Source organism: Nannospalax galili, unplaced genomic scaffold (assembly GCF_000622305.1).
Source record: "Nannospalax galili isolate Female #2095 unplaced genomic scaffold, S.galili_v1.0 scaffold902, whole genome shotgun sequence".
NCBI lineage: Eukaryota > Metazoa > Chordata > Mammalia > Rodentia > Spalacidae > Nannospalax > Nannospalax galili.
This window is the reverse complement of record NW_008347814.1, coordinates 887,266-900,729: the sequence shown is the minus strand read 5'-3', so window position 1 is coordinate 900,729 and position 13,464 is coordinate 887,266. Positions and strand designations below refer to the sequence as shown.

At 43.7% G+C, this 13,464-nt stretch overlaps 1 protein-coding gene across 3 annotated transcripts in view; it reads right to left on the bottom strand.

Annotated features, from left to right (window-relative positions):
• Window positions 1-311: 311 nt before the first annotated feature.
• The window catches only part of Sh3gl3 (SH3 domain containing GRB2 like 3, endophilin A3), a 173,200-nt gene continuing 160,047 nt past the window's right edge, over window positions 312-13,464 (bottom strand). For 2 of the 3 annotated variants that reach the window (XM_008844441.1, XM_008844442.1), the window contains exon 9: window positions 312-956. In XM_008844441.1, the coding sequence (XP_008842663.1) occupies window positions 751-956 (206 nt within the window). In that variant the 3' untranslated portion in view covers window positions 312-750. The remainder of the gene's footprint in view (window positions 957-13,464) is intronic. The other variant, XM_029568987.1, reaches the window with a different exon arrangement.

The window sequence follows — 13,464 nt, the reverse complement described above, 5'->3', positions numbered from 1 at the left end:
CTGAGCATCCACAATTGGGTGTGTCTGATAAGCCTACCTACCCATATTGGACAGCAGAAAAAGCTCGAGTTGGACTTGTACTACAAGCTTGATAGTAGGTGAGTGGGTTTTCTAGTCCCCGGGTGAGAAGAGGAAACATCACATTTGAATTTGTGGATAATAAAGGGCCATTCCCTACTTGCCGGTGTTGATCTATAGCAGTCATCTAAGCACCCGGGCTGTGATGCCATGGTCAGCCACGAGGTAAAGGATTAGTTTGCACTGGAAGTCCATGCTTAAATATCAATAGAACATTAAAAATAATGGAAGCCTTTGCGAACACCGTATGTCACGTTTATTGGGCTATTCACAGGTAAGCTTAAAATACAAGGTCAGGAAAAGACCAGATGCCATCAGTAATGTCAAAAACCAAAATATTTAGCTTTCTTAGTTGCAAACATTGCATTCCACTGCAGCTGAGGACTACATAAGAATTCGTTCACATACCTGCAATGGGAGTGATTTATATTTTTTAGCAACAGGAAGGACATATATTTAACCAATGACTTTTTAAGACAAGAAGAAGAAAACTATCTTCATGAGTTAGACAAGGAAATCATTCATACAAATTAAATTGATACAAAATACATTATAAAGAGAACGCATACAAAAGTCATTAACTTGGTCAAAGAGCAAAGATGTGACAGAATACCACACAGAGAACACTGGTGCAAATTCATTTCAGTTACGAAATTATGTCCAAGAACACATTTATTGAGGTAAAGGCACAATGACTTCCACATAATTAATGGGGAAGAAGCCAGATTCCCCACGTAGCATTCCTTCATACCAGTTTTCATCTATTTGATTGGTTAATGTAATGATGTCCCCTTCTTTAAATCCTAATTCTCCTTGGTTTTCTGGCTCAAAGTCATAGAGACCACGGCAGCAGGGCTGGTCCACAGGAGCGTTAGAACCTGTCCGCATGATATGGAGACAAGAAGTAAAGGTTAACATGACCAATCATTCAGGGAAACAAGACATGAGGGAGAAACAGGTGCTTGCTCCCTGTCTACCCCAAGGCTGGTTCCCACTGCTCACTGCTCTCTGGTGCTGTTTGTGGTACCTGGCCTCCCCCAGCCTCCCCAGCTCCCTAACTGCCTTAGCAGACCAATGTCTGTCTCCTAAGCCCTCCCAGGAAGAGGATACAAGCCCAGTCCATCTCTTTGGAGCTGACTCAGCTTGGCCTAGAGCCCTAGGGGAGAGGGTCTGCTCCAGGATGCTCACAGTGTCTTTGTGGTGACTGGATGGTACTTAGGAAAGTTAAAGGACAAAGTTGAGATGGTGTGTTACACAGGGCTAGGAGCTCTGAGTTTGTCAAAGTGTCTTCCTGGAGCTGGTAACCAGGAGCTGGGATGCAGGCACAGGATGAAGACAAGGGGAGGGGAGCCAGGACAGGAGTAAATAACCACAGACCAGACTGGTGTCTTCATGTTGGTACATCAGCCTGAATTCTCAGAAAGAGGACTTTTTTTTTTCCTCCAAAACTAAAATATGGTAGTTGTAAAAGTTGCAAAACAAAATGTATATGCAAATTTGGGACAAGTCAACTGTAATTCATTAACTCAGAGATAATGAGGGTGAAACCTTTGAATTCCAGCTTTGTGAATGAATATTTCTGAATATATTTACCTATATTTGTTTCCATTAAAGAATAATCTTTTACTTCCTTTTATGAACATAGCCCCACCACTGACCAGCTGTCAACCACATCAATAAACATAATTCCTTTACTGTTGACTTCTGTGGCCCACCCATTCTGAGCATACCTGGTCTTATCTAATCTACTATTGGACATTTGGGTCCTGCCTTGGTTTTCTCTTTTCCTTCTTCCTCCTCTCTCCTGGCCTGGTCTCGCCATCTTTTCCATCTCTTCTTTTCCCTGCTTCCCTTCCTTCGTTCCTTTCTCTCTGCCTCTTTCTTTCTCTTTCATTCTTTCTTGGTTTTCACAGATAACTGAAAAAACTGCATGAACATATGTTTATATGTATACAGGCAAACATCCTTTCTTCTGGCAGTAACTGCCTAGGGTAGGATTTCATCATCATAGAATAGGAAGTTTTCCAAGATGTTTGATGTTTGTGATCAATTTAATCTTATCTTTACTTTAAAAACATAGAAGCTCTTTTATGCTTCAGACACTGACCCTCTCTCTGTCTGCCAGCTTTGGTACAAACATTATTCCCAGCTTCTTACCTGCTTGCTTCTTTTGGATTTTTCTTTTTGTATGCTTTAATTTTGCAGTTTGTGCTGGCAATGGGGCAAGTAATAGGTTTTCTACCTTGTTTTGGAAGAGACAGTATTAAAATAGTGAAGGCACGGATACGAAGCTTCTCACTTATAATTTATCTTCCACAGCTGTGTATAATTATTCAACTAAATTTTATTCCACAATTGTAATTTTTAAATTTTTAATGTTAGAACTTTTATTTAGATTTCTAAAAAAAGAGGTAAGGGTTTACTGTATTTTAATAATGCTAAACCAGTTATGATGACATAATTTAACAAATTATCCTCCTTTTTCACTGATTTCAAATACCACTTTTATATTTATCATCTTATTTTTTGAGTCTCCCTATGTAACCCAGGCTAGTCTTGACCTCACAGGGACCCTCCTGCCTCATCCTCTCAAGTGTTGGGATTACAGGTGTGTACAAACACACCTGGCTTTATCATTTACTTACCATGAGTCCTAGGGTCTATATTGAGATTATTCAGTTTTGTCCCCTTGATCCATCTGGTAACAGCACTGCATCACTTTAAGCATTATACTGTACTATCAATGTTAATAACCAGGAAAGGAAGCTCCTGGTCATTTTAGAATGATCATTTTAGAATTTTCTAGCTGTTCTCATAAAATCATTTGGGCAAACTTTAGTGCCAGTGCATTGTCTCCATTTTGACCAAATTATATTTGTTTTTCTTTTTCCTTTAAGTATTAATAAGATTAATTTGAAGAGATTTTTGTAAATGACTAACCATTTGAAGACGCCACACTAATTCGCATGTCACATCTTGACTCTGCCTCAGGATTATATTTGCTATTATTTTATTTTTTATTTTGTTTTTGTTTTGTTGATACAGGGTCTCCCTGTAGCCCCAGCTGGCCTGGAACTCGCTTTGTAAAGCAAGCTGGTCTTGATCTCACAGAAATCCTTCTGCCTCTGCCTCCCAAGTGCTAGGATTAAAGGTGTGTGACACCATGCCAGGCTTACATTTGCTGCTGTTTTAAGATGTTCTGTCTCTATCTTAAAAGTGAAATGACTTAAGTAGACTTTGGGAACACAGTCATGTTAATTTTATTTTTAGAAGGTAAGTATTTCTTCTTTGTTTTCTAAATAATCACATTTTCCCCTGTACTGGATATTTTCAGTTGTCAACTCTTGACACACCTGGGAAGAGGGAACCTCAGTGGGGAAATGAATTTCCTCCATGGGACTGGCCTGTGAGCATTTCTGTGAGCCATCTACTTGATTATTGAGTAATGTGGGAGGGCTCAGCCTATTGTGGGTAGTGCCACCTCTGGGCAGATGGTCCTGAGTTACATAAGAAAGCAGGCTGAGCACAGGCTAGAGCAGCAATCCAGTAAGCAACATCCATGGTCTCTGCTTCAGTCATTACCTCTAGGTTTCTGCCTTGAGTTCCTACCCCAGCTTCCCTCAAGGACAAACTGTGATCTGGATGTGTAAGCCAAATAAACCCTTTCCTCACAAGTCAATTTTGGTCAGAGAGTTTTATCACAGCAATCTAACTAGAACAGCCCCAAACTCTGAGGGCCTATGAGTATGAATATAGGGTGCTCTCCAGGCTAGCTTGGAATAATGACTTAGTGTGTCTAGAGGGGATGTGGCTCCCCAATTCAGCTCTTGGAAGCCCCCCAGAACTTTAGCAGTTCCCGTAGTTCCCTGTGGAGGAGTTGAAGGTGAGATGACAGGCAAGAGCTGAGGCGCCTCGGCCAAGTGAGATGATGCATTACCTGGAGGGAGGCTGGGGAGCATGAACCACTAGTGAGACACGAGGCAGGGATGACTGGCCCTTGAGATAGGCTGGAAGGAAACGAAACTCCAGCCCAGGAAAGCAGCCACCCATCTCCATGGAAACGGACCCCCCATGCACACACACATATAAACACCATCAGGAGTGGGTGGAGATCAGTCTTCCAAAAGGAGACTGGGGACTGCCCCCTGTTGCAAAAGAATCCCCTAGGTTCCATTCTGACCCCAGTACCAGCAGAGGTAGTTCTGAAAAGGGGGTGGGACCTCCCAGAACAGGACCAGATAGCTTTACAGAAACCTGCAATTGAAATATCTGACATGCCTTTTCTTCTGCCATCTATTTTATGGTTTCATTTTTATTTCCTTTCTCTATTGCTCCAAAGCTTCCCCTCCCATCTTTAGACTTCAGGTGAGAGTGAAAGTAAGTCCCTCACCAAATCTTTTATGTCCAAGTAAAGCGAGTGAGAGTAAAAGCAAGAAAGAGAGAGCATGAGAACCAATCTGGTACTTCTGCAGTTGGCCAAATGAGAAAGCTCTGTCTGAAGTGAGCCCTGTGGTGAGAGGGAAGGGTCAGGATGGGGGGGCTTCGTGCTGTGAGAAGAATTTTATGATGCTGGTTTCAACAGCTTGACATTATTGGAGTGGTTGCTATTTCTCCAACAAACAGGTCGTCACCCACCCCCTACCACCTTCTCAGCACTCTAGCCAAGCCTATGCTGTAATGAATACCAAGTCTAGACCCACCCACCCAAAGAGCTCTTTTGGGTGCAGCAGGTGACATCAACCAAGGCTCCTCACTGCCTTCCTGTGGCAACATGGCACTACCCAGGATGAACCCCAGATCTGTTAAAGCAGAAACTCTCACAATGGGGGTATCTTTTAAAATGTTCCAGTTCTTTCCAGTGTCTCTTGGAGGTGGGGCTGAGAACCACCAGTGTCATAGCCTTCCTCCTCATCCACAGTTAACTGGAAATGTATGGGGCATTAGCTGCTGGGGAAGTAGAAAGTGGCGATCCTAAAGGCTTTTTCTTCCCTGCAGAGGCAGCTCCCTCCTGAGGTGATTTATACACTTATCAACCTCTTAGATTCTGGACCTATCTGCACAGGAATCTCCCAGATCTCATAGATGTTTCTGTCGGTTGGATGGTTCCTCTCAGGAAACACCTCACCCCAGCCCAGCTGTGTATTCTTTTGGCCAAAATGATGGAAGCTAGGGAGTAGAATTGAAATACTGGGGCTTAGTTCATTATCTTGAATTTGAATAGAATAACATTCCAGTATTTCAAAACAATGGGGAATTGAGTGTTTCCAACAGAGACATTTTTGTTTTCCTTTGGTCACAGTACTTAATGTGGTGGATGGAGGTCAGACAATGAAAACCTGTGGCCATGAACTGAAGTCAGCGTCAGTATAACATAACTATTTCAGAGTGAAGGGTAAAATGATGGGGATTCTTTCCATATTTCTGCCATTAACAGTCCAATTGAGAAGGAGGCAGGTACAAACATCACACAGCCTAAGGAAGCATTTCCTCAAACGGAATATTCAGACAAAGGAATCTGGCAGTCTTCCATAAACCCTTTTTGAAGAGGTCATAGTGGCCTGACCCCTGGGAAAATGGCCAAGGTTCCAGTCCCTAGACTGTGACCTGCCTCACCCTAGGTCACCTCCTACATTATCTACTACACTGCTGAGACACTGTAGGTTACCACACTGACAGTGAGGCTTACTACCTATTTCACCCGCCTACTTAGTGTCAGCCCCCCAGGTTGACCAAAATATTCTCATTACTAGACACCTAGCTGTCCAAGCTGACCATTTATGTTTGCATACACATGTAGCCTGCACATACGCATGCACACGCACACGCATGCACACACATACATACACACTAAATCAGGAAGCAGACAGATGACTCACTTCTTACTTCATTCATTACAAGCAAGAGGCCACCACCAAGTTGCTTCGATATTCTGACAGGCAAAGACCAGCACTCACATCGTACCAGACCAGCAAATAACCCAAGACAAGACATCTCTCCTAAGACCACCAGGAAGAAAGATCCCATACAGAAGTTCCCTACCCCAAGGAAGAAGACACATGCCTGGGAACCTCCACATCCTCTCTGTACTACCCCAACATAGTACAAGCACTTGTCAGTTCACACCAATCAGAACTCAGACTAGCTTGACCTGAATCATACTCGTGGCAGTGCAATATTCTGCAATATCACCTAACACACTTTTCATTCTGGGCCATTTTTGTTACCTGGAGCCCTCAACCAAATAAGCTGGGGACTCTCTTCTTCAAGAGAAGCAGAGAGCCTGGACATGAACCAAATGGTTCATGTAAGTTCTAAAATGACACTATTTCAGTTGTGAAATACTATGGTAGTCAAGGCTTTCAGGCCCTCCTGCTAGAGTCAGGTCCATTTTGGGAAGATTTAAAAAAAACAGACCCTGGGTTCCAAGGAACCAGAGCGAAACAACCTCGGAGCCTAGAGATTTTATTTTAAGCCATGGAAATGAAGGGGCTGCCTCCTGCTACTCAGAGAAGAGCTAGAAGCTCCTCTTGGTGGTGGGGGGCGGTGGGAGAGTGACCTGGAGAGAGAAGACCTTGGGGGGAGGTGGAAATGTTCCCCAGATTCCCCCAGGGGGAAATGGTCTTAACTCCACTTCCCACTGGAACTCTGGGAGAAGGCAGGCTCCCAAAGTGCTCTGAGCCAGGGAAAATGTGGGATGGTGTAATGAAACAAATCAGGAGCTTGAGGCAAGACCATCTGCTCCCCATAAACTGTGGACACATCCCCAAAACACCAGCAGGAGGTGAAGAAGGGCTGAGGGTCCACAGGCCACCTGCAGGCAGGCACAGACACTCAACACACATAGACCTGTCTACTCAAAGGTGGAACTGGGGCCAGAGACATCAGCAGAGCCCACCTGAGAACCCAGGCCACCTGTGACAGGTCACCCCACTATGAAAGCAAGTCGCTACACCTGCTCCATTGATTGACTCCCTCTGTGTATCTAGACAAGGGCTTGGGGTGGGCTAGGGAGGAGAGAATCTCAAGGAAACCTACCAGCCCCTAAAAGGGATTTCATTTCTGAATGAGCTGCAGTTAAGTCCTGAATCCAATGGGTAATAAAATGGGTCATCTATGCTTTCCATTGGAAGAGACCGAGTTACCTTGAAATGGCAAGATTGCATTTTTTTCCATTAGAAGAAATGGAAAAAAGATTAATCTTTCTTTCTTTTTTTTTTTTTTTCATTTTTGGCCAAAAGTAGAAATGGAAAAAAGATCAAGTTGTTTCCGCTGCTGGTCTAAATGGAGACTCATAGCAAGTTCAGCTCAGTTAGAGAAAAAAAAAGTTTCTGCTCACCTGCAGAAAGCAGTTGGGCCTTCCCCAGACAGGAGAGAATACACATCACAGAGGATGGAACACAGGTCCAGGCAGAGTGGGTCCTGCTTCCACAGTGGGATATTTCAAACTGTGTCTCACATACCCATCTGTAATGTGCCCCAACTCCTGCTTTCCCACCGCCAGACACTGGCACCTCCCCCTGTCCCAAATTCCTTGCAAGAAAACATCAGCCCTAGCCAGCATCCCATCTCCTTGCTGGCTCCTTTGGTTCCTGTGGTCTTGTTGCTGCTCCTTGTCCCCCATCACCTCTGCTTATTCTCATGTAGTCTTTGGCACCCAGAACCTCAGGGAACACCTGCACACAAGTGCCTCACTGGCTAGTGTCTCTATGCTGTAGAAACAGGCAGCAGACACCCAGGACCCTGTGCAGTCCACCCAGAAGGCCACAGCCCCTTCCGGTCCTCCCTGAGGAGACCATGTTTATTTTCTCTTACTCCTGAGACCTGGTTTTAATGTAACATGAGAGGAAGGTAGGAAAACAGTCCATCTTTGTGAAAGTACTGAAATAAAGATTATTTTAACAGAGAAAAAGGAGTATCCGTGTTAAATATTTATTATTCAAGCTCTGTTCCACACCACTAGGTGCGGGGGGGGGGGGGGGAGGGGGGAGGGGAGGGGGGGGGGGGGGGGGGGGAGGGAGGAAGGGAAGGAGGGAGGGAGAGAGGGAGAATGATTTTAAGATGAATAGACAATAAATATTTTATTAGCAACACACACTAGAGATGGAAACCATATTCTTCCTAAAATAAATTTCACTTCCCTCTTGGCAGTGATTAATTCACTTTCTAACAAGAGGGCCCCTTCTTATTTTAACCTCAAGAAAATCTTTGCAGTGCTCTTCCCCTGAAGTCATCTTTTTTTTTTTTTTTCCTTTTCCCCAAGTCCCTGCTCAAAGGGTCACTGTATACAAACTCTGAGCACACTTTTTTTTTTTCACAGGGGATAGTCCCACAATGCTTCATCCCACCTAGCTGTAAGGATGGAATCAGAACTCTCAGATGCTAGTGTTTACCATGTGTGGGGACAACAGCCATACCTCAGCCTTGGAGACAATGGATTGAATACCTAAGTACTATTCTCTTCCTCCAGTGTAAAGGAATGAGAAACCAGGCTCAGCAAAATGCAGTGCTGAGTTCTGACCTTTGTGCAGGTGCAGTCTGCTCTACTGGACACTGTGCCTCACACCATCTGAGTCATTATCAGGAAGGTTCATCCCCTCTCCATTTCTTACTAACCCAAGCCCTGTTTATACCTGAGGCCAATCCCAGCCCATCAGCTGGGCTTCAGATGAGCCTTGGGATCCTCAGATGAACATATCTCAGGGAGCTCCCAGGCCCAGGAAGGCTAAGAGCATCCTCCTCTACCTGAATTCTAGCCTTCCTCCAGAGATGTCTTTCCATCAGACACCTCACGTCTGTCTTCCTTCTTGTGCCTGGAGACATCAGTTTGAAACAACAAAAACTCCCAGTGGTAGGTGGATGGGACACTGGCATGTAGGCTGCCTCAGGAGGAGAGGCCTGACTTTGAGGGAGATGAAGGTAGGTGGAAGGTCAGTAGAGCAAGGGGTGATCTTTCCTCTCTAGCACTAAAAGTCATAGATTTTCTGTTGTGCTTGATCTTGACTTATTTTTCAGACCACCAAAGGAGTTTCCTCCTCTCCACTGCTGGCCTTGACTCTGGAGATTTTGAGAATCAGCGAGTGTTTGGTCAGAGCACCCTGAATGGAAGGTAGACTTGATCCCCTTCACACACACCTACTTTCTGGGGGATGGAGAGAGAATTCACACCACCACTGTCAGCATGAGTCCTTGTAGAAGGGCAAGGTATGGGGTCTCCAGGAAGCTACTGACCTGAGGAGGGGTCTTTGTCTCTTAGTAAATACCCCAAACTGTTGTGCCTTTTGAGTTTTTGTTCCCGTTTTTTATAGCTTTGCTCTTGCCTCCCTTGTAGCTGGGTTGCGACCTGTCACTTTTTCCTGCTGCCAGTTGGCCTTCCCGAAGCAGTCCCTCAGGCCCTTCTACTCTGCTGGTTCCAGTCTGCTGTAGGCTGGGAAATCAGATAATCATGTTATATAGCGTCAACAGTGGCTACATTGTGGGCTTTTACTCTGTAGTCAAGTACTATGCCCAGCACCTCTAATTTACAGGCTCAAATTTCATCCTCAGAATAGTTCTACCAAGGGGAAGGGAGAGGTCATGATCCCTGCTCTGCAGATGACAAAACTGAGACCCAGAAGTATGAAGAGACAGAGTGGGGACTGGGGTTCACTCTGACTGCAAAGCCTCCTCAACCCTTCCTGGATGGGCGGGCTTTTATCACTGCCTTCATTTTTGGAAGTTCAAATAGTCAAAGGTGTTTCCTTATTACTTAACCTACTCCCAGGGCCACTAAGGCACAGAGAGGAAGGTGCCTGCTTAGTGGGTGGGGTGAGCAAGTATCCTTCTGGAAGCTTTGGTTTCACAAGATCACCCCATGATTTGACCACACCTGAAGAATTTGACTCAATAATTCATCCCCTCACAATGAAGGAGAAAAACCTAATCTGACATTTTCAAGTTTTACAAAGTCTCCAGCACAGGTTGGCCTCAAACTTTCTATATAGCTAAGGATGACCCTGAATTTATGATCCTCTGAACTCTACCTCCCATGTGCTGGGATTACAGGGATGTACCACCAGACCCAGTTTATGTGGTGCTAGAGATCCAACCAGGGCTTCGTGCATGCTAGGCAAGCACTCTGCCAGCTGAGATACATTCCCAGCCCAAAGTTTATTTCTAACTCCAACTCACACTCTAAAGCGGGAACCAAGCTCAATCTGCAGCAAACCATTTCTTCTAAGTTAGAAAGAGCATATCTGGTCCAGGCTCTTTCAAAAGTTATAAACTGAAACTTTTGTTGTAAAATCCTTTTGAAACTAATATTTTCTCCCCTTAGCTAAGGCACAACATTGGTGCATAATTCTGATATGCAGCACAATTTTTTTCACTATATCTAAAATACAGTTTTTGCCCATAAGTAAGTGCATACTAGACAGAAACTTGCTGTCCCTGTGTCTTAACTCTGGATTAGGTCACTCTTGGGTCTCACCTTCTTTATTTTTTTTTTAATATTTTATCTATCATTCCCATTCCATGTGTATGCATGTATTGCCTGCATGTAGGTAAGTACACCCATGTTGTGCAATGCCCATGGAGGACAGAAGAGGCCATCTGATCCCCTGGAACTGGAGTTTCAGACAGTTGTTGGCTGCCATGTGGGTGCTGGGATTCGAACCCAGGTCTTCTGCAAGAACAACCAGTGTTCTTAACCACTGAGCCATCCCTCCAGCCCAAGGGTCTCACCTTCTTTATTTACAAATTTTAAGACTTTATTCATGATAGGTAAGTTGTAAACTGATGAGTAAAGTCTATAAATTGTCTTTCTAGAAATAATAACCAGGTATTTATCAGGTGATTTGCTGAAATTACTTATCAAGAGAACTTAAGTTTAATCATTAAAAAGTATAAAAATAAGCCACACGATTTGTTTTAACCTTACCAATCTACACTGGTTTCAGTGCTTGGGTTTAACACATACAGTTTGTGTCTTCGGCCTGACAAAGACCAGACTTGTCTATTGAGATGACTGGTGCAGATACCACAGAAGCCGCAGCCCATTTATTATCAAAACTTCCTGAATGGTGGAATGGTGACCCCTCTACTACAATCAGGTCCAAAGTCTGTGATTTGTTTCCCCTCATTCCCATGGGAATGGGAAAGACAAGCAGCAGCTGTCATCAGACTCGACTCTCTGGTCACTGGCATAGGGATCGGTGGCAGAGGGACTGGTTACAACTGCTTCTTGCTTTGTACAGTACGGGTTTAGTTACCAGTTCTGAAAAATTACAAGCTTCTGCATAAACACAGGAGTTCAAGGCCAGCTATCCTGGGCTCCCATTCTCCACCAACAGGAAGTACTGTAGATTACCCATCAAGCCCTGTAGTCATGGCAGGTGCTTTCTGCTTGGCTATAGACTGGCATCTCTGTGATGCTCCTGACTCAGAGCTTTGCCATCAGCTATTTATCACCAGCCTTGTGCAACCTTCTTATACTTTTCCTTCGTCTCTTAGTCCCAAAGGTGGGAGCCTTCAAGAGTATCATTTATGTGGATTCATGGGTGCCTGGAATTGTGTTACATAACTGCCCTGTTTGTACTCCCTGGAAACTTCCACAGTTTTTTAAATGAATACCTATATTAATATTTGGATTATGGTTTTTGAAATTTTAACTTACAGATTAGACATGTTATAGAATCTATGTAAGATAATCAGCTTTTGTGATAACGTAATCACAGTTAGATGAGAAGTCATGCCTTATGGTTCACAGACACTCCTGTGACAGAGCAAAGGATGTAGCAGGATTCAGGAAAGCATCCCCCACAGTCAGAAAGCCTTTCCTTCTAAAGCTTCCTTCATCTGGGAAGGTCAGAAAAGGACCCTTCAGACCCTTTCCCACATCAACAGCTACTGATAATAATCATAATAGTTTATACTTTATTTTCTAATAACATTTTTTAAAATATAGGACATATTAAATGCTCAGCTTGTCTGCTTTCCAAAATCTTAAGAATGCTAAATATTCATGAGAGATAAACATGGTAGTCGCAGAATGTACAGCTAGAAAACACCTTAGACTGTAAAAAGAGCAGTACCTTCTTTTGGGACATGTTCAGATCAGTCTAGAGAGGATAAGAAATTTACCCAAAATTGTCCTAAGTACCAGAATCTGAACTACAATGTGGAACTCCTGTCGCCCTTTTATCTCTCCTTTGCAATATAACACTGTGTCTAAATCACTACTGAGTGTTTTTAGGAATGGATGTGAAGGAAGGCTTGGGGGAGAGGGCAGAAGAAACGAGGAAGAGGGAAAGAAAAGAAAAGAAATAACCTGCCGACTGCATGAACTCCATTCTCAGTGCTCTGTGAAAGTTTAATTTCCCCTTGGAAATTTAGATTAATAAATGTGTGTGTTCCTACTGCAAAGAGTGCGTCTTCTTTAACTATTAAACTCCACATTTCACCTTTGAATGCATGTTTATTTTCTAATGTAATCCCCAGAGCTTTGCGTCGATGAGCGGAATGATTTGGTTCTAGGAGTTATTTCTGAGCAGTCTTCGAAGTGTCAAGAAATGTATAAAAGTCTCTTTTATGCCTAACAAGGGTAGAATGTCTTAATACAAGTCATTGGAGAGATTTATTTTGCCTCACTCTGACAGGCCTGTAGCACACATTTGTTAATGACCCTCAGCCTCTCTACACGTTTAGAGCTGGCCTCAGTCTGGAGCCTATTAACTCTTAATTGCCATAACATTAGTTGGAACCTTCAGGAATCTCAGTGGAGAAGGAAAAAGAAAGCTTCATAAATAGGTGCTACCAAAACTGTATGTATCCATGGCATGATCGTGACATTCCAGCCATGTCTTGGGTATGTACTGTCCTTTTCCTAAACATCTCTCTTCTTCCCTTAGTGAATGTACTTCTATCTATGTTACAAAATTTCTTAACTCCAACACCACCTAAATAAATAAATAGTTGGTAAAAATGTAAAAAAGAGCCTCCTCTCCATTCTAATATAGAATAAGTGACAACTTGGAACCTGGTACAATAACCTAGGTCTGGGGAAGGCTCTGGAGCACAGGTCTCAAGTTCAACACTCAGTTCTAACCATAGTTTTCTGGGAACTGCCCAGGCACACGGTTCAAAGCAAGGACTTTCCTTGGCTTCCTGTTCTCTTTGGGGACAAAGGAGAAACTTGAGCTGATGAGGCAGCATGACCCTGTGCTCAAGGGCTTGGACAGGGACCCATTTCTCCTAGCCAAGGCTGAACTTGGACTGCCTGCACTCACTCTACAGCGAGTCCCCCTCCTCCTCTTTATTTGTTCTCTTAACTACCTAGCAATAACATTATCAAAGCTTCCATATCTTGGTCCCATGATGCAGTCTACCTAATTGACCTACAGCCCTTTCTCT